Source organism: Eulemur rufifrons, chromosome 25 (assembly GCF_041146395.1).
Source record: "Eulemur rufifrons isolate Redbay chromosome 25, OSU_ERuf_1, whole genome shotgun sequence".
NCBI classification, from domain to species: domain Eukaryota; kingdom Metazoa; phylum Chordata; class Mammalia; order Primates; family Lemuridae; genus Eulemur; species Eulemur rufifrons.
This window is the reverse complement of record NC_091007.1, coordinates 18,690,455-18,712,506: the sequence shown is the minus strand read 5'-3', so window position 1 is coordinate 18,712,506 and position 22,052 is coordinate 18,690,455. Positions and strand designations below refer to the sequence as shown.

The window sequence follows — 22,052 nt, the reverse complement described above, 5'->3', positions numbered from 1 at the left end:
GTCTAGAATAGATTGTGTAGAATCAGGAGACTAGATAAAACCAGATCCTGAAACACGCAGATGTTTTTCTATAGAACTTAGTACTTTGTAGTGACTGATTTGTGGGCTATTGCAGAAATCCAGTGGTTGTGTTTTGGGGCATGGGGTGGAATCTGCTGATGTTGTGCTGAAGAAACGCTGTGAAGACAGGCAGTGCGAGGCCTGGGTTTGCACCTGCTCCGTCGTATAGCACTTGTGAACACCAGCACTCTGACATTTCACCTTAAATGTTCAGGAGAGCAGCTGAGTCATTCTCTTCTTAATGTGGATATGGTTCAACAAATGGAATTCCCAAATCAGTTACTCCATCTACAGACTCTACATGTGATACAGCTGCTACTTGCTTTACAGCTCATGAATGATAAACTCAAGAGGCAGCTATAACTAGGACTTGGAGCATGCAAAGATGAAAGACAGAGTCCTCAGGCCAAGTGACCACAGCTTTTAAAATAGAAAACTGGTGCCATCTTGTGGTTATTTTAATAAGGTCATGCTTAACCAATAACTAAAATTCTAGAAAGCCAACGTACAAAACCTCCTCTTTCTCTTTTAAAATACTATTAAAAATATTTTCCCTAGACTCTTAGACTCACTGATCTTATAATCTTGAGATTTCCTTAAAATGCTACATCTACCTACGTGAAAACACAATTACTATTAAATTATTAATGCTAAGTGATTGCCAACTATGGAGAAAGCACCAAGCAATTTCTGTATTTCTAGGAACTGCACACAACCTTTCAAGAACCGAGTTAACTGCACGTTAAAAGGTAGGATTTTCATTAAAATGGTGACATGAACGCAGGGGTCCCTCTATCCTGGGAACTGCAGAATAGACCAAAGAAATTTAACAAAACAAGAGACAAGCATACAAAGACACTTGAGATTGGAGGTGGTACCATTCATATCTCACGAAGTTTGGAGAAATTCTTCCAGATAGAATGAAGAGGGAACCAGATTAAAAAAAAAAAAAAATGATCCCGTAGACTATTCATAATCAATTACCGGGAAAAAATGGCAAGTAATGGAAAATTACTGGCAAGGTCTCTAAACATGACTAGATATATGCATTTGCTTTATTCATAGATTCCCAATATCATTAAAAGAATTTATAAATTAGTACTCAGAAAGATGGTCTCTTAGCTTAAATTACCAATATGAGCATGGTAATTTGAACACCTAAATACAAAACACATTGAGATTAAAAAGGAAATACTGGTAGCTAATATTATTCCTCTAAAATGAGAAAGGAACTATTAGTAACAAAATATATCCATGTGAGTCCTGTAGACGTATGCATGACCTGCACACGGGAGTCGTGGGTGGGGAACCGCAGCCTGGGGCCTTCTGGATACTTCAGTGCGGCCTTTTGACTGAACCCAAATTTTACAGAACGAATCCTTTAATAAAGGGATTGGTTCTCTGAAGTTTGGAATCAATCAAGGGGCCACACTTGGGGATCTGGAAGGCCACGTGTGGCCTTCAGGCTGCGGGTTCCCCACCTTGATGAGTCTCCCAGATTATCAGCAACTTTTCTTTTGGTATGTTCACAAAAAATTGGGACATACCCTAGGAGTACTAGCACTACAACATGGCAGGCACCAAAGAGCTCTTACTTACGGTAAGCTAGCCCTTGATCCAGTCACCTGGCTTACTCTTCTTGCCTCAGATCAATTATCACCTCAGCTAAATCAGTCAAGGCATCTTCAGTCCTTGTACTGGAATCACCTTCAAATCTGAAGATAGCAAATGCAGCACGACCTCTACTGATAACCAGAAGCAATCCCAGTCCAGTGAGCTGCTTTGATAATTATTAGATATTATTTCTTTCCATATTTCTATCCACTCATCTACTGCTCTCAATCCAGCAACCTCATCATTGTGTTCCTGTTTGAGAAGGGTCTAAGTCCAGAAAAGATATTTGGATACTCCCAAACCAAATCCTGACTTAATATTGTTTATTTATAGGTCTCATCTCAAAAGGAAAAACTAGACTAGTTAAGCAACTATTTACTCTAGACTCTCATGTGGAATCCACTCTTAGCAGAAGCAAAATATTAATACATTCAAGAAATCAGAATTTGGGCCCTCTCGATGGCATGTCAAATTGCTGAAAGTTAAAGGTAAATAGACTGATAGACCACAGGTATTTGGAATCATTCTTGACACTGTAATGCTGTGGAAATGAAGAGCTTTCTTGTCCTCCACAGGTGCTCCTAGGCAAGTGGTCAAACCCTCAGAAAGCCGTCAGGAACAAAACTCAAAAGCAAAATTGGAAAAGAAAAGTTTACTGAATAAAGGAAGACTTGAATCTTCACACTGAAAGGGAGAAATTGATAAATGCAACATATGCTAGTGAAGGTGTTCGTTTTCAAGCATAATAAGAACTACTGTGGACAAGCCAGAAAAATGGCGGGGGAGAGTCACGGACGGGGTGGGGGGCAGGGGAATGGCCTCACAGCAACAAATACTAAACCCCAGGACACAGTGAAGCAATGTCTACAAAATTCTCTTAGAAAACAAAAGACGACTAGACATCTATCTTCAAATATACGAGATGCAAAGATATGGAAGTCCTTATTTTAAAAAATAAAACATGGCAATTAAATCAGTTTAAGTAATAAATAAATCCAAATGACGAACTCAGAAATTGGGACGTCATGATAAAGGAGTTTACAGTAAGTAACTGAATCCATTAAAACTGGAGCTACAGATATAAACAGCTGCAAGAATTCTGGCCACAGAATAGAATGTAAACTTAATCAATTTTAACAATGTAAAAAACAATGGCATATTTCACCAAAACCAGAGGTTGAAGGGGAAAGAGAAAGAAAAGAAAAAAACTTCCCTAATTTCAGATTAGAAAGTCCAAAGCTGAATCATGAAATAGATGTCTAAATATATCATTTAAAATTCATTAATTTTTTTAAACAAATATTTATTGGGTACCTAATATGTCCAGGCTTTGTTCTAGATACTGAAGATATAAAGTATAAACAATTGGAGACTTAAAATTAAACATATTTGTCATGTCAGTAAAAATAAACAGAATAAATTATTAAAATATGATTCTTAGATTGAGTAAAAAGTGAATTATATTCTATCAGTCAAGATACGTTAGGCAATGCTATGGGTAAAGAAAACATCAAAATTTTCAGCAACCCAACAAATGTTCAAATCTTGCTTCATACAGTGTTTAGGCTGCCTTCTATGCAATGGCTAAGAATGCCAGGGTGTCTCGATTTTATAGCACCTACATCTAACATGAAGCGTTGCATTAGGGCACAGAGAATTGCACGCTGGCTCTGAATTCCATCAGACTGAAAATGACACCTGTTTTATCATAACTCATTAGAACTACTTACGTGACTCTAGGGGCTGGGAAATGAAGTATTCTTTGTGTTTGAAAAGAAGACAATGAGAAATATTGGTGAGCACTAGTAATATCTACCCCATCCCTGTATGCTGTACACAAAAAGCACATCTGGAACAAAAGGGTAAATAAAAAATGAAAGAACATGCGATCAAATATACAAGTCTGTAACCTGGCTCAAGGCCGGAAATAGTCACCAAGTAGCTGTAGCTCTTTGTTTTGATGATTCAAGTTAAACTTCTGGACCCTTGACCTAGAATTTTTCTGCTATACAAATCAAGTAAAAATTTGGTAGACTGCCCACCTATTTCTCTTCTAAGGACACCATGATCAACTAGCCAAAGCCATAGGTCTCTCCAAGTCAGGATATTCTCATTACTGCTTGGATTCTGTTGTCCATTATGGTAACCACACTCACCTTGTTTTTGGCAATTAAGTGCCACCACTTGACACCTGTCACCCCAGGATTCAATTATCCCCATTGCATTTAGGATCCCAGTTCAGTGGCAGAAGTTCCCACTGTTATTTCTGGCTTCCAGAGAACAGTGACCACAGAGCTTTCTAAGGACACTGGGCCCCCTTCACAAATTTAATTCTCAAAGATTTGGTGAAAGATGTGTCCTCTGAACCCTCTCAGGGTGGATGAATAAGTCTTACATGATGAATCCACTCTAATACTCCAACCTCCCTAAGCCTTTGGATACCTTCATCTACAGTACGTCCAGGCAGTTCTATAGTAACACTTCAATTTCATTTAGTATGCGCCATTTTTTGGTCCGTGTCTCAGCCAACCAACCAACCAAACTACTGAAGCCCTTTCTAACACTTTGAGCTGCAACATTAAATCCAGAATCTCTGTATAGTGGATCCATGTCAGTAAATTCAGCCTTATCCAACTTCATGTTCTATCATTATCTCACACCCTTAATATCCATTCTCACAAATACTCCCCAAATTTCTATGGGTATAAATTGGAAAAATCACGTGGTTCTTTTGGTATATAACATAATTCCTCCTAGGTCACAGTTTGTACCTAACCCATTGAGAACAGCTAGGACTGAAGTCTAGGCACAGGTCTAGAGAAGCAGGGAGTACCTGGGGGAAGTTCTGAGGACAATCAGTAGTATCTTGCCAGGCAACTACCTCAGGGGCAGCCATGACAGAAGCTTTAGGAAAATCAGGGTTAACCTCCTCAGACATGGGTGGAAGGGCTGCTTCCATCGGCAAAGAAGACTCAGCAGAATTTAGGGGTTTGAAGACTCCAGCGAACTTCATCAGGATGTTCCCATATGCCCTCATTCTGATTTTCAGGATCTCGTTCTTCCCCAGTTGATGCTCTAACTTTAACAGAAGACGTCCTGCAAGGTTGGAAATTCAATTTGCATTGTAATTTGGCCACTCACAGAATGAGACTCTGGATTTGGTTTTTAGAAATCTTAGTCCTGTGGCCACTGGAGACAAAGGTTTCCTTAAGGGCAGACACTGAAACTTGGAGTTCATTTATGCAGAGTTTGAACTGAGAATTTGAAGCTCTGAGGTCATCCTTTTGTTACCCCACTTTCTTCAGTGCAGTTAGGAACAACCAGGCAACTATATTATACTAGTTAGTTTAATATGTTCTAAGGTGTCACATACATGGTCATGCAAAACGTTGCCTTTTGTAAGTATGTGATTAATAGTAGCCAATGGCGATAGTTTGTCTAACTACTGCCACATCACATCCTGGTCTATTAGTGCCCTCTTTATTATAATAATAGAGTGATTAGGGCTTTTAAGTATAATCAGATTAGAGAACCAATTCCAGAAAACCCAGACTCAGTTAATAAAACTCAACCTAAGACTCCATTCCTCTAGTCTAGAATAATTCTTAGTACCAAAATATGTATTTGCCAGGGTCCTGCAGAGAACCAGAACCAGTAGGATGGTGCTCTATCTTATCTCTATACCTATCTGTCTATCTATCTATCTAATATATCTCAAGGAATTGGCCCCCACAATTGTGAGGGCTAACAAGACCAGTGTTCATATGGCAGGTCAGGAGGCTGGAAACTCTTGGGCAGGAGCTGATGTCACAGTCTTGAGACAGAATATTTTCTTTTTCCAAGAAACCTTGTGTTTGCTCTTAAGGTCTTTCAACTGATTGTATGAGGCCCATCCACATGATGAAGGGTAACTATTTTATTGAAAGTCAACCGATTATAAATGTTAATAACATTTGCAGGGTAGCGTCACAGCAACCTCTAGATAAGTATTTGATTAAATGACTGGGTACTATAGCCCAGCCAAATTGACGCAACAAACCAACACATGGGTTACTGTCTTCTTTTCTTCCTTCAGAGTATCATTCTTAGAGAAACATTTTTTAAGACAAAACTAATTAAATAAGTCATTTCTAGTTCTGATTATCATGAGTGCTTTGCCAAATCAAATGAGACGTTGCAAAATAATAGGTCTTTTCACTATATTTCATTCATTACAGAATATAAATTTGTCCAAATAAAAATAGAAGCTCATCAAAAAAAATTCTTCTTACAAGCTGAGATTTGAAAACACAATTATAAATTTCAACATCAAATCTTGCACTGTGCCTGGCTCTCATTGTTTAATATGTTCACACTTGCTTCCTAACTTTCGTAGTGACAATTTTAATGGCTTCTTATACAGACTGTGTTTTCAATAACTGCGATTTGCTTAAAGTTTTAAAACCCTAAGGCTGGTTGAAGTTCCATTCATTGAACACTGTGATTAAAGATTCAGAACCGATTCTGAACAAATTGCAATGAAAATGAATACAGGACTCATTTACAAAGAAGTTCGGTACCATAGTAGGGCACTGAATTGATTTTGAAAGTGGTTCTCCAAGACTTTGTAAAATGTGACTGATGTTGGACAACAAAGAATAAAGTGTACACTGTCATGCTTGAACATTTTTTAATTCACCAAATATTTGCACTTCAATTACTTGAGGTGTTTTATTTGCTCATCTTGCCCTTTCGTCTAGGTAATCCTCAGGTATACTCTTTGGCTATCCATTTACTTACAAATAAAGGCTACTTTGCTTAATATAGGTCACTGACTGCAATTGTTAACTCTGTCTTCAGCAGCCAAAACTGGTTTCACCCATTTTTCTGGCAAACCAACTAATTTAAATTTGCTCTGGATGCCTTATTTTAAATGAAGTATCATCATTAGCAGTTGAATTAAAATAAGCAGGGGTTCGTTTGCTACACCTCTGCTGCTGACTTTCAGATTCTGCCATGGTCTGGTCTCGTGACGTGAATGACACGAGTGCACTGAACAGAATTCTCATTTTAACATGTGGGTAAACCTGAAAGCCACCGACTGACAAAACCACCTTTCTTCCAGATCTTCTACAAATGCTCTGCTCCCTTTCAATGTCGGTAGGCAAAATGCTCAGTGACTGACGTGAAGTGTGCTCACGGATGAGTGGCTAAGTGATTAGGCACAGCTATGTCTTCACTGGATGCTTTTTTTTTTTTTTTTTTTTTTGAGACAGAGTCTCACTTTGTTGCCCGGGCTAGAGTGAGTGCCGTGGCGTCAGCCTAGCTCACAGCAACCTCAAACTCCTGGGCTCAAGCAATCCTACTGCCTCAGCCTCCCGAGTAGCTGGGACTACAGGCACGCGCCACCATGCCCGACTAATTTTTTTTTTATATACATATATATTTTAGTTGTCCACATAATTTCTTTCTATTTTTAGTAGAGACGGGGTCTCGCTCTTGCTCAGGCTGGTCTCGAACTCCTGACCTTGAGCGATCCACCCACCTCGGCCTCCCAAAGTGCTAGGATTACAGGCGTGAGCCACCGCGCCCGGCCCTGGATGCTTTATTAGTAAAGCCATACTAGCCACTTTAACAAATAAGCCCCAACACTTTAGTGGCTTAGCACAATAAAAATGTACCACGGGACAGTCACTACAGATGTTCCCGGTCAGTAAGTAGCTATCTTGCTTATGCTGACTCAGGAACCCAGGTTTCTGAGTTCCTCTGTTTCCTACGTCTAGAAGATGAGATGGGACAGAAAATTTCCTGAAGGTCTTGGCCTGGAAGGGGCACACGGCACTCTCACTTACACTCTGTAGCTGATTACTGTTTAAATGGCCCCACGAGGAAACAGAAGGGACTAAAAAATATAATCCTTGACTGGGCAGCCATGTTTCAATTGCAATTCCATATTGTGACAGAAAGGGTTGTACAATCTTTGGCTGACAACAATCCATGTCATTGATTCTTAACTGTCTACATTACATTAAAATAAATTCCCGATGGATCAATATTTAAATAAAAAAGGGGATAATTATTGTCTCAGTCTGTTAGTGTTGCTATATCAAAATACTTGAGACTAGGCAATTTACAAAGAACGGGAATTTACTTCTCACATTCCGGAGGCTGGAAGTCCAAGATCAGGGCATTAGCAGGTTCAGTGTCTGGTGTGGGTCTGGTCTCTGCTTCCAAGATGACACCTTGCTCTGCATCCTTTAGAGGAAATGAAGACTGTGAACATGGCAGTTGAGCGGAAGAGCAAAAGAACCTAACTAGTTCCCTCCAGCCATCTTATAAGGTCACTAATACCTTTCATGAGGGCTCTACTCTCACGATTTAATCATAGCTAAATGTTGTCACGTTGGAGTTTAAGTTCCAACATACGAATTTTGGAGGGACACATACATTCAAATCATATAGCAATTATAATCACAAAAGGGGAAAGTCTGTTTATTATTAAATAAAAAACCTTAGAACTCATGAAAGAAAAGCAGTAATTAACTCAACTACAAAAATAAGCCAAGGCAACCAGCAAAATAGGGGAAAATTTAGTAACTTCAATCACAGGAAAAGTGGTCATTAATATATTAATGGTTCCTATAAATCAAGGAGAAAACATCAACAGTCCAATAGGAAAATTGACAGAAGATACAAGATGATAATTCCCCCCAAAAAGGAAAGTTAACAATAAGAAGTAACAAAACCAAAATTAAACCAAAGATACCAGTGACACAAAATAAATATTTTGCTGACGTTGTGGGATAGGCTGTGGCCAATTCACATAGTGCTCATGAAAGTGTAACCGATACCACTTCCATGGATATTAATTTCTTACTAGCTCTAAAAATTTTAGGCCGGGCGCGGTGGCTCACGCCTGTAATCCTAGCACTCTGGGAGGCCGAGGCGGGTGGATCGCTCGAGGTCAGGAGTTCAAGACCAGCCTGAGCAAGAGCGAGACCCCGTCTCTACTAAAAAATAGAAAGAAATTATATGGACAACTAAAAATCTGTATAGAAAAAATTAGCCGGGCATAGTGGCGCATGCCTGTAGTCCCAGCTACTCGGGAGGCTGAGGCAGGAGGATCACTCGAGCCCAGGAGTTTGAGGTTGCTGTGAGCTAGGCTGATGCCACAGCACTCACTCTAGCCTGGGCAACAAAGTGAGACTCTGCCTCAACAAAAAATAAATAAATAAATTAATTAAATAAATAAATAAAATAAAAAAAATAAAAATTTTAAAGGACCTATCCTTTAGCCTAGTACATCCAGTCTAAAACAAATATCTCAGGCATGGTTCCTGTACATGGATTAAACAAAAGACATTCATTCACTGAGCGCTGTTTATAAGAACAAACGATTCTAAAAAACCCAAGCATGCCTCCATAGGACTCTGGCTAAATTTATGTTTCCATCCATACACTGGGAAAGTAAAGGGCAGTTAAAAGCATAAGATAAATTTACACCCACTGACATGATGAGATACTCTGCCACAGGAGATGAAAAACATAATCTGTGTAACAGTGCAACAAGATTTATGAAAGATACATTTGCATGTATCTTTGATATGTGTATAAATGCATAGAAAAGGGTTTGCAAGGATAAAGACTCACTTTTTCACACTTCCTTTGAGAAGAGGAATGAGACAAAAAAGGTGAGAGGTTTTTTTCCATTCTAATATATTTACTTCTTTTTACAAGGAGAATGTATGTCCATGCCGTGTGGTAGCCAGAGAATGAAAATAATAACCAAGTCAAGTGTGTCAGGTTCACAAAAGCCTTACCTGAAACTGCTACTGGGTGAACCCAGGAAAGGTAAATAAAGGCTGCCACTCAAGGTCACATGTGATTGGCGCCATTTGTGTGTGTGCCTGGGACCCGGCCAAATTCTCTCAATAAATTTTGAGTCCTGTAGGCCAGGCTCGCAATTGAGGGCCTGGAAGAAGCGTTTCTGCTATTTCCTGAACTCCTGAGAGGTCAGACACGCCACAAATTTCAGGCTAACTAACCTGTTAGGCGACAGGGCAAGCCACGTGCTCCCCAACGACGCCTCGGGCCTGGGGCGCGAGGCTCAAACAGACTTCCTTCGAATTTCTCCAGGAAATCGTCGGGTGGGTGGCGATGGCGGCTCCGGCCAGCAGTTACTTTTCCTCCCACTGGCCCCAGTGAGAACGTCGCCTGTGCTTCCCGGAAATGAGCCTCAGTCGCTCCCAGGTGGCGCCCGAGGGGTCGCCGAAGAGCAGTCGGGAGGTAGCGGTGGGGCGGGACCCCCGGCCGGAGTCGGAGCCGCCGGACGCGGCAAGCCCCGCGTCCCGGGAGCCCCCGGCGACGGCTCAGGGACAGGAATGGCCCGAGAGCTCGCCTTCGGGGCAGGCCTCGGAGCAACGGCCCGAGTCGATGGAGCTGGAGTACCCGCCGGCGCAGGAGTCGGGGACGAGAGACCTGTCCCTGGGGCAGCCGGAAATCCAGACGCCGCAGGCCGCGGGCCGGCGCCGCTGCCACACCGACTGCCTGGAGGCACCGCTGTCCCGCGCCTTCGGCCGGCTGGGCTGGGCGGTGGGCGAGCACCCCTGGTTCTTCCTGCTGGCGCCCGTGCTGCTGACGGTGGCGCTCGGCAGCGGCCTGCTCTACCTGCCCCGGGAAGAAAAGGAGGACCTCGAGGAGCAGTACACCCCGATCGGGGGCCCCGCCAAGGCCGAGCGGCGCTTCGTGCAGGCCCACTTCACCACCAACGACTCCTACCGCTTCTCCGCCGCCAGGAGGAGCACCGAGGCCAGTTTCGCCTCCATCCTGGTGGTCAGCAAGGCCGACTCGCTGCTGGAGGAGGACACCTTTGCGGAAGTGAGCAGACTGGACGACGTGGTGCAGTCTCTGTCTGTGGGACAGGCTAATGGCACCCAGATCCCGTACGCGCAGGTGTGCGCCAAGCACCGGGACGTCTGCGTGGCCCCCAACCCGCTCCTGTACACCTGGCAGAACAACACAAGGCTCGACCTGAGAAACGTCACCTTCCCTGCCTTCTACCACGAAGGCTCTCCCATCTACCTGACCGGCTTCTTTGGAGGAAACACCCTGGGGAAGAGGATGGGAGAGAACCGGTTGCTCCTGGGGACCAAAGCCCTGCGGCTGCTGTACTACCTGAAGACCGAGCGGCTGGAGGACAAGCTGCAGAGCAGGCAGTGGCTGACTCATTTCCTGAACCAATTCAACAACATTAAGAACCGTCTGAACTTGAAGAAAATCAAGGTACCTGGCGGGTCGAGTTTACAGGGAGGCCCGGAGATGGGAGGGATGCGGAAGACTTGCTCCGAGAACACTAACAATGGCACTCCCTGACTATGTCATAGGGTCCTTGCCTCAAAGCTGGGTGTTCTCTACTGTATTTGGTACTTAATCCAACTTTCTTCAATTAGCACCGAAGGATGCCACAAATCATAAATCCCTGGTAACATTCTAGTCCATAACACACATCCTATATCCACCAGGTAGATCTGTGCGGTACGGACATTGAACTTCACATTTAACTTGGGGGTTTGGTTTTCTAATCAAATTCCAGTACTTTGAAATTCTTACTTTTATTTAGCCTTCACTGGTTTGGGAGAGTCCCCTAAAACTTGTTTGGAGTTCACTGGGATGAAAAAACAAACTTTTAAGTAAAAGTTCCATGGTTAGGAAGGTAACTAGCTCAACATTTTTCAAGTGAGCTGCAGATAGAGCACCTAGCTTAGGGTGAGGAACGTACTAGATGTTCGGTAATTGTTGGGTCAACAACTCAACTAATACTTATAAACATGCCTGGCAGAGGGGAGATGGCTTCTGTTAAGAGCCTTTGAAGACCAGGCCGTCTTGAAATAATATTTATGCAATTAAAATAGTAAAAGATACCAACCTAATAAAAATTTAGAGAAAGCTACACTTTCTACAGTTATTAATGAGGACAAGATTTCACAGTTTTGTATAAAATTCAGATTCTATATATTCAAGAGTTTTAAACTTTGGATTTTGAAAGAAACTTTGGAAAGTACACCATAGATTTGTAGGAAGAAGCATATTTACATTATCTTCTCTATTGTAAAATCATAATCCATGTATTTTGATCTCTTACTGAATTTTAACATGTTTCAATAAGATAAAGTGTTTCAATGTGTTTTGTAATTCACAAGTGAATACTGGAATTATAAGTTATTTACCTGAGTATATTTTTGTGGCAGGTGGTCCACTTCACATCACTTTCTAGACAACTGGAATTTGCGGCCACTTCTAAGACAGTGATCCCTTTGTTTCACTTGGCATACATTCTAATCATCCTATTTTCAATCACATCATGCTACAGGTAAAATGATTTGATTACTTTTTTAATCTCATACTTTGTAAGAAATACTGTGGTAAAATATATATAATATATAACATAAAATATGCCACTATAGCCATTCTAAAGTATACAATTCGGTGGCATTAATTACATCCACGCTGCTGTACAGCCATCACAAGAGTTTCTAAATATTTTCCATCACCCCAAACAGAAACTCTGTCACCATGTCACAATAACTCCCCAAGGCCCTCTCCCCTCCAGTCCCAGTTAACCTTTAATCTACTTCTCTAGGAATCTGCCTAGTCGAAAGATTTCATGTAAGTAGAGTAATACATATGTCTTTTTGTGACTGGCTTCTTTCATTTAGCGTGATATTTTCAAGGCCTTGTAGCATGTATCAGAACTTCATTCCTTTTTATGGCTGAATAATAGAGTCTTCCAACTTTGTTTTTCTTTCTCAAAGTTGTTTTGGTCATCCAGGACTCCTTGCAATTCCATGTGAATTTAAGGGTTGGCTTCTCTATTTCTGGGGGGAAGAAATGGTTGTTGGAATTTTGACAGGGATTGTGTCAAATCTGTGGAGTGTTTTGAGTAGGACTGAGCATTTTAGCAATATTGAGTCTTTCTACCCACGAACTAAGCATCTTTCCATTTATTTAGGTCTTCTTTAGTTTCTTTTACCAATTTTGGTAGTTTTCAGTGTGCAGGTCTTTCGCCAGGTTGGTTAAATTTATTATTAGATATTTTATTCTTTTAGAGCTATTTAAATGGAATTGCTTTCTTAATTTCTGTTTTGGTTTGTTCATTGCACACCTATAGAAACACAACTGATTTTTGTATTGGTCTTGTATCCTGTAGCTTTGCTGAATTTGTTTATTAAATCTGGTAGTTTTCTTGTGGATTTTTTGGAATTTTCATATATAGGATCATGTAATCTGTGAAAAGCGATAGTGATATATTTCTTCCTTTCAAATTTAAATGCCTTTTGTTTCTGTTTCTTACCTAATTGCTCTGGCTGGAACTTTCAGTATAATGTTGAATATCACTGGTTAAAGTAGGCATCTTTGTCTTGTTTCTGATCTTAAGGGAAAAGCTTTCTGTCTTTCACTTGAGTATGATGATGATTTCATGATTTTCATAAATGCCCTTATCATTTTGAGGAATTTCCCTTGTATTTCTAGTTTTTGAGTGTTTTTTATCATGAAAGAGCATTGGATTTTGTCAAGTGTCTTTTCAGCATCTACTGAGATGGTCATGTGGTTATTTGTTGTCCTTTGTTCTGTTAACGTGGTATTGATTGATTTTCCCCTGTTGAAACACAGGATTTTCCCTGTTGTGTTCCGGGGATAAATGCCACTTGGCTATGGTATACAATCCTTTTAATATGCTATTGGATTGGGTTTGCTGGTATTTGTTGAGGACTTTTGCATCTATATTCATAAGAGATATTAGTTTATAGTTTTCTTGTGATGTTTTTGATATTGGTATTGGTGTAATGATGGTCTCATAAAATTAGTGAGGAAGTGTTCCTTCCTCTTCAATTTTTTGGAAGAGTTTGAGAAGGATTAGTGTTAGTTACTGTTTACTGTGACTTTCTAAATTCCCCAGTATACATGGTTGCTTTTCAATGTCTTAAATTGCCAAAGAAGTGCTTCCCATCTTTTGCCTTAGATAGTCTTTTGTACATTTGGGTTGTATTCTTTTGCCCCAGGCATCTGAAAGTTGTTAATTCTGGTTGGTTTTGATGTTTGCCAGCTCTTAATATTGTCACACTGGGGGTTACGTTTCAACATATGAATCTTGGGAGGACACCAACATTCAGACCATTGCAAGAAGGAAGGAAATAATAAAGATTAGAACAGAGATAAACAAAATATAAAATATAAAAATAACATAGACAATAATACCAAAAGTTGGTTCTTTAAAACAATCAACAAAATTGACAAAATTTTATCTATGATGACAAAGGAAAAAAAGAAGACACAAATGACTAATCAGATATGAAAGTGGAGATATTACTACTGACTATTTTACTACTAGAAATAGAACAGATTATAAGAAAATACTATGGATAACTATATGCCAACAAATTGGATAACCTAGATGAAATGCACAAATTCCTACAAACACACCAATGACCTAAACTGGCTTAAGATGAGATAGAAAATCTCAACAGATCTATAACAAGACTGCCACCGCACCAGGGAAGGAGTGAGGAAGGGCACGTAAAATTACTACAAAACCTGTCTTGGAGTGCCTTTTTTTGGATTCATTACTCGCTTGGTTGCTGTAACTTTTCATTGTTTTCCAGAGTTCATAAAATTGGTTCTGATGTTTTCTATTTGTTTTTTGATGTTTCTGTGAGAGGACAAGAGCTTATGGAACTCTGCCATTTTGCTGACATCCCGTGCTAAACCGTTATTTTATAAACCTGGTGACTGAAAAAATTTTACCCATCAGTAATAGTGTATAATCAAATGGAATAGTAAAAATAAACTGTGGCCAGTTTTGTTTGATTTGGCATATCCTTTTTAACCTTACATATTGCATCAATTATGATTAGTTGTTCTATTTTGAGGGCATATAAGTTGTTAGAACTAAGAAGCAGTCCTATTTCTACTATGAATTCGAAATAGTACTTTTAATATATAAAAAAACTAAGCTCTAATTTAATTGGATGTCTCCATTATTCTGATGTGAGGTTTACTTTGCTAAGCATTTAACAATCATTATCTAGGTATTAGGGATAGTATGAGTTCTTGAGATCAGAAAACTAAAATACGAAAGATATCAACAAACAACAGAACTTGGATGTAGAAGGAATCCCACCCAGAGAGCCCTAAACCTTATATTCTCAGGCCCTGCCCTACTGAACCGAAATACCTTGGGGTTAAATCTAGGAATCTATATTTCAAAAATTTTTCTAATTCTCATGTGTAAGTACGTTTAGTAACAAATGATATAATTTAACCTATCTAGATTTAAGGAAGAGAAAGAAGAGGTAAAGGGACTTGAGCACAATGGGAATCTCTTTAGAGTCAATAAACTACCTCATACTTTTGTTAGTCTGGATAGGAAGACCACATCCCTTAGAAAATATAGAAACAAAAGAAAAGAAGCAGAAAAAATAAAACAAAATGCAGTTTTATTAAAGTTAATAGGATAAAGCATTTTTAAAATTAGTATGGAATCTATAAATGCCAACAATTGGTTTGACAAAACTTTTCTACTAGATAGTTGATTTTGAAGATACAAATTTATAGTCAGTTCTTGCTTATCTTTACAAATGACTGCAGACAATAATGCAGAAAAATCTTATATTAAAGGCAACTAGAAAATTATTTATGTTTGTCTTTGAAGACTGTTTTATGCTTATGTAACCAACATATTCCACACACAGGATGCATAAGGTTTAAACATAAAGCAACTTTATTTTGATCTCCCTTTGTTCCCTTTAAGTTTTGTAGGTAGAGCTAGTTCTGCCTCTGCTCCATGAAAACTCAGGCAGGCCCTGTGACTTTTGTGGTCATTCTTAGGTAAGACCAAGTCCTCCAGTCAGGATTGAAATGTCCCAGGAAAGCTAAAGTTCTAAGACTCCCCCTAGTGGTTCTGATGAACTGTTTAAACCAAGGTCCTTTCTGAGGGCTGGGTATCTGCAAGCGTGTTCATCAAATTCCTATAGTGCTGTACTTTCGAGTCTTTCCTTCCATTGTCCATTGAGCATTAAAAGAAAGGTCATTTAAAGAAAGTCAACACAGCAGCTAGTCAAAGTAAAGTTAGTACAATCAATACTATACCTCACTCTCCCATCCCCTGAAAAATTCACACCTAAAAAAAACACAAACTGCAAAGAAAGAATTGGAATAAACATGTCATATTTTTATCGTCACTAATCATTCTGGCGTCAAATTTCATCTTTGTTACTTTCTTATCCTGAACTCCTAGGAACTAGTGTTGTTGTTTTAAGAAAGTGCTATAATAAAATTATATTGTAACAAAGCAATTTACTTTTTCCCTGGATTTAATATGTGTTTGTGTGTTGATTTGGGGCCCTGGATTTAATAAATAGGACTAGGGGGTTCAAAAAAAGTGAAATTCAGCCACAATTTTATTAATAACAAATTTTATCTATTCAAATATGATTTTGCCTGCAGGTCTTTCGTCGTGTTTCTGTGGTTTTGAAATCAGTGGCACCAGTTCTTCAGTTGTCTTTCCTAGACTTCAATTCCAAACTTAGTTTCTCTTCTCTACTAAGGTGTCCAGTCATTTGTTCGAAGCAATTTCTAACAAGTAAAATCTAAAACTAGAGGTTGTTGTCAATATTTTAAAATGTAATGTCACAGTCGTTGGAGAGGCAAAACACTGAATCATACTTTAAAATGTTTTGTATATATTCCCATTTCTGTTGGTCTGACAAGGAAACAGTCATAGGTCATTGGGTCATTGGGTCATTCAAAGTGTAGCACATTTCCTTTTCCAAATGAGTAGCAGTTTTTCCACAGAGCCCACTTCACCAGTAAAAAAGAATCCTGAAATTTATTTAAAAGAAGACTTGCACACTCTTTGTTAACCACAACATGCACTGAACTAGTTTTGAGATACAGGAACTATTTAGTATTATGTTTATGGCCAGTTGCAGTTCAGGGGGACTAAAAAGATAACTGGATCTGTTCTCTTTCTCTGGTACGGTTTGCCCTCCATTACCTGTTATATTCCATTCACACCCTTCTGAAGATCAGAGTGCGACTAACCATCTGCAGTGTTTTAGTAATTCTTTGTGGTTCTGAAATGGTAGTCGGCAAAATTAGTGCTTGGCTAGTTGTGTAAAAATTACCTAGGAGAGTTCGGTAGATTCTCAACTTTTCTGTTCCTTTTTTTTTTTTTTTTTTTCCAGTTGGTCTGGTATAGTACCTGGGAATTAAAGGTCTCCAGCAGACAAGTGTGGAAATTATTGCCCCAGAGGTTTTTGAATAGGTGTCCAAGGCAAGAATGCTATCAATGGATGGAATTTCAGTAGAGATGCTACCACCAAAAATTCCATGATTTTTCCCTCCAAATTTACAGGTTGGACTGTGTACGAAACAAAATATGGGTTGCAGTCTTTGGAGTGATTTGTGCTTTCTTGGCAGTGGTGAGTGGCTTTGGCCTGCTGTTGCACATCGGGGTGCCATTTGTGATCATAGTTGCAAATTCGCCATTTCTTATTCTAGGTGAGTAAAACATTGTGCGTGTGGGGGTGTGGGGTAGATAAGGGAAAGAACTGTAGCTCTGCAGATCCAAAATGAGGTGTCTGGAAACTGGAAAACCAAATTTAACTGTGTATCTTTAGAGGTGGAAAGACCTAGTAGCCCAAATGGAAAAGCAGTGGATGTGAATAGCAGTTCATGTAAAAAACAAAATACAAGTCACTGAAAATATGGTCATGCATCACTTAATTTCAAGGGTTCTGAGAAATGCATAATTAGGCAACTTCGTCTTTGTGCAAACATCATAGAGTGTCCTTACACAAACCTAGACGGTATAACCTACTACACACCTAGGCTATATGGTACAGCCTATTGCTCCCAGGCTACAAACCTGTACAGCATGTTACTATACAATGCTGTAGGCAACTGGAACACAATGGTTAGGTATTTTTGTATCTAAACACAGAAAAGGTACATCCAAGTTTGGAACAAATCAAGACTTAAAAAGGGAATACCTTTGACCCACCAATTCCATTTTCAGGACTTTGTCCTAATAATTGGACAAGTGCTCAAAAGTAGCTTAAGTATGTTCATTTCGGTGTGATTTAGAATAGGAAAATATTACTAACAACCTAATCCCATATCAATATGGGATTGGTCAAATTAAACACAGCATGTTAAAACATGAGAATTATATTCAATCTTTTAAAAGAGGAAGATATTTAATATTAAATGAAAATTTCTGGTTATAAAATAAGATGTTTGAAATAGACAGTTATATGTGTATATTTGTACAGAACAAAATCTGGACGGATATGTATTAAAATGTTAACAGGGATTATCCCTGAAGGGTAGAATTAGAGTTGTTTTCAATTTTTCTTTGTATTTTGGGTAATTTCTGAATATATTTTACAGTAAGCCTCAGGAAATAAAGGTGTTTCTATTTTAGAAAGTAAACACCTTGGAAGAAATAGTATTTGGTTTTCTGGAGGCAACAGTAGGTGAGCTGTGTACTGGACATCAGCTTATTTATTCTAGCTTTTCAGGGCACATTTTCCTCATACACATGCACACTTAATCATTCAGTGACCCACAGCCACAAACAGAGTTAAGGTGTATATAACTGATTTAATATAAGCCATTTTTGTATAGCTCAGGTATACACAGGAGTATGTGCACGTGCACATATGTACACACGTGTGTATGTATGTGTGTGTGTGATCTCAGCAACTTTAAGCAAGGAATGTGTAAGGACAATTTCTGAACAAGGTTCTATAAATATTAACATTAGTTTTTAAATACCAAAAAAAATAAATGAGTTTATTCTTGGTCTCTTAGCGCTTCTGATTCTTCCCTTTTGTTGTGCTGAACACAACTGGAATCCTCACGGTTGGCAGCAGAAGGGTGCCACAATACACAGTCTGTGTAGTCTATGACAGGATGCGTAGACGTGTGCCAATTTGGATCCTTCTCCCTTGATCATATCCATAGAACATTCGAACTAGAGGCAAGGTTGCAATTCCCAGTATTCTCCTAACTTGAGCATGTAATCTGTGGGGGAAAAATTGAAATTAAGATCAACATTTCAGTTCCAAGTACCAATTTCGTAACAATACACATGGAAACAAAAGCATATATGAATGGAAATAGTGTCAACTCTAGTAGAAAGTATGAGGGCGGTGAAATTATCTGCAACATGCTCATACTGGTTTTTTTTAGTCCTCTTTCTTAATACTCCTTTCCCAGTCTTCAGTGATGACTTGAAAGTCCTCAAATGTTTTCTCATTCTCTCTATTCCATAGCAACCTGAAATGTCATTGAGCAAAGGAATTAATTACCTAGTAGGCATTGATATGTAAAGAATTCTTTTTTTTTTTTTTTTTTTTTTTTTTGTTGAGACAGAGTCTCACTTTGTTGCCCAGGCTAGAGTGAGTGCCGTGGCGTCAGCCTAGCTCACAGCAACCTCAGACTCCTCGGCTTAAGCGATCCTACTGCCTCAGCCTCCCTAGTAGCTGGGACTACAGGCATGCACCACTATGCCCGGCTAATTTTTTCTATATAGATTTTTAGTTGTCCATATAATGTCTTTCTATTTTTAGTAGAGACGGGGTCTCGCTCAGGCTGGTCTCGAACTCCTGACCTTGAGCAATCCACCCGCCTCGGCCTCCCAGAGTGCTAGGATTACAGGCGTGAGCCACCGCGCCCGGCCAAGAATTCTTAAGATTTACTTTGGTACATACTTCTGATCTTAGGAGTGGTTGAATTGTAATGAGATAACGCCTTAACCTGGACAAGTGAAGTTTGAATAATAGCATCCTAGGTATCAAAAACACACTAGCAGAAAAACTACATTTGTGCATGTGCCTATGTGTGTGTCCATAACGACGTATACCGCATAGATAGCCAGATGCTAACTGCAGAACACATAAATCCAGCTTATATTTTAAGTGAGAGAATGTTGGCTGGATGTGTCTGTACATTAGCATGAAATGTCTTATGAGAGAAAATGATCTCTCACCAATCTAGTGGAACAAATGATACATTGGTAATGCTTCAACTACCACCCAATCAACCAGGTTTCCTGATTTCATCATTAAAGGCACCTTAAGTGAAGACTAGGAGTACACTGTGCTATGTGCGAATTAACAGGAGTATGTACAAAGCAAAGACTTATTACAGAGGAAGGAGTGATGAATTCTGTTGTGAATTGAGAGGCAACCAGAGAAAGCATCACAGAGAAGGTAGTGTCTAGCAGAGATTGGGCAAAATAAATAAGACCTTAAGAGATAGAAAAAGAAAACGGTTTGAGTCAATCTGTTTAATTGTTAATGGATATTAATATGTATGAAGATTCTGTTTCCTTTTCACAGGTGTTGGAGTCGATGACATGTTTATCATGATTTCTGCCTGGCAGAAGACCAGCCTCATAGAAAGCATACGAGAGCGGATGTACAACGTCTATTCAAAGGTGGCAGTGTCCATTACAATCACCACCATCACCAACATCCTGGCCTTCTATACAGGGGTTATGAGCTCTTTCAGGTCCGTACAATACTTTTGCATCTATACAGGAACAACCCTGTTCTTTTGTTATATTTATAACATCACTTGTTTTGGAGCATTTATGGCCCTGGATGGTAAAAGAGAAGTAGTCTGCCTACGCTGGTTGAAAAAGCCAGAGACTCCTGACCAAAAAGGTTCCTTACTAAAAAAGTTCTGTTTCCCATTTGGTTCTGTTGTAGATGAACAAAAAACTGATGTCCATCCAATGAATATATTCTTTAGAGACTATTTTGGTCCTTTTCTCACAAATACTCGGTCCAAGTTTTTTGTAGTGATGATATACATTTTGTACCTTGCCAGTAGTATATACGGGTGTTTCCGAGTGCAGGAAGGTTTAGACCTTCGAAATCTGGCAAGTGACGATTCCTACATTACACCATATTTTAATATAGAGGAAGAGTATTTTTCAGACTATGGTCCCAGGGTTATGGTTGTCGTTACTAAAAGTATTGACTACTGGGATGAAGAAGTTAGGCAAAAACTGGAAAAATGTATGAAAGATTTTGAAAAAAATGACTATGTAGATGCAAATCTTACAGAGTTTTGGTTACAGGCATATGTGCAATATATGAAACGTAATGGACAAGATCCTAATGATAAGAACGCTTTTATGAATGGTATTTCTGGTTTTGGAAATTATTTTCCAGCTTTTATTCATGATATTAATATTTCATCATCAAATGAAATCATTTCTTCCCGGGGCTTCATTCAGACTGTGCATGTTTCTTCCTCAGTCAGTAAGAAGACAATGTTATTCCAATTACGAAGCATAGCCGAAAAGTGTGAAATTCCCCTACTAGTATATAACCAGGCATTCATATATTTTGATCAGTTTGCCGCAATATTAGAAAATACTGTCCGAAATGTCATGGTTGCATCAGCAGCTATGTTCATTGTTGCCTTATTGTTAATTCCTCATCCAGTGTGTTCCTTGTGGGTAACTCTTGCCATTGCTTCTGTGATTGTGGGAGTAACGGGTTTCATGGCATTCTGGAATGTCAATCTTGATTCCATATCCATGATTAATCTCGTCATTTGTATAGGGTTTTCTTTCGATTTTTCTGCACACATTTCCTATGCATTTGTTTCCAGTTCTCAGCCCTCAGTAAATGGAAAATCAATTGAGGCATTATATGAGCTGGGCTACCCTGTGTTACAAAGTGCAGTTTCAACAATAATAGGGGTGTGTGTTTTATCTGCAGCTAAAGCATACATCTTCAGGACATTTTTTAAGATTATGTTTCTTGTTATGGTATTTGGGGCTGTTCATGGCCTAGTTTTTATTCCAGTATTCTTAACCCTTTTTTGAAGGTTTGTTTGACTATCCACTAACAAATCAAAGATCAGTTATAGAATTCCTGATTGCCCCAATCTAATCTGATAAGAAAATGCACTATTAAGAATAGTCAACAAACTTAAAACAAAGGCATGTTTCCTTGACTTGGAAATCTCATTTTAAAATGTTATTTAAAATATCCTGAGAAAAATTAATTAGTCTTATATTAAAATATCTTTACTAAATTAGGAAGTGTTGTCATCTTTATTATAGTCTCTACAATCAAGTATACAGTAAACCTTTCCAGTTTTTTTTTCCTTTTATTTCATCATTAGAAGTTTATGCCCAGGATTCAACTATTTTATATATTATTCATACTATAATGGAATATTATTTTCATTGTACTTCCTACATGCATTATTACATGAAAATACAGCTTATTATTTTTCTCCCAGAGGCTTTCTATGCATATCCTTAATAGTATATTTTGATGAACAGATAGTTTTAAAGTTTATAAATCCAATTT

At 39.0% G+C, this 22,052-nt stretch overlaps 1 protein-coding gene across 1 annotated transcript; it reads left to right on the top strand.

The window, feature by feature from the left end:
• Window positions 1–9,826: 9,826 nt before the first annotated feature.
• On the top strand, window positions 9,827–21,559 carry LOC138375341 (patched domain-containing protein 3). Its single transcript, XM_069458841.1, has 4 exons — window positions 9,827–10,935; window positions 11,901–12,022; window positions 17,066–17,211; window positions 20,058–21,559. The coding sequence occupies exons 1-4, from the start codon at window positions 9,883–9,885 to the stop codon at window positions 21,557–21,559; spliced, it is 2,823 nt and encodes a 940-aa protein (XP_069314942.1). The 5' UTR covers window positions 9,827–9,882.
• The last annotated feature ends 493 nt before the right edge of the window (window positions 21,560–22,052 follow it).

Excerpts from the sequence above, each read along its gene's own strand:
- LOC138375341 (XM_069458841.1), top strand. The coding sequence starts at position 9,883 with ATGAGCCTCAGTCGCTCCCAGGTGGCGCCCGAGGGGTCGCCGAAGAGC. Across the intron at positions 12,023-17,065 it reads TCAATCACATCATGCTACAG|GTTGGACTGTGTACGAAACA; the intron begins GTAAAATGATTT and ends CCAAATTTACAG. Across the intron at positions 17,212-20,057 it reads TTCGCCATTTCTTATTCTAG|GTGTTGGAGTCGATGACATG; the intron begins GTGAGTAAAACA and ends TCCTTTTCACAG.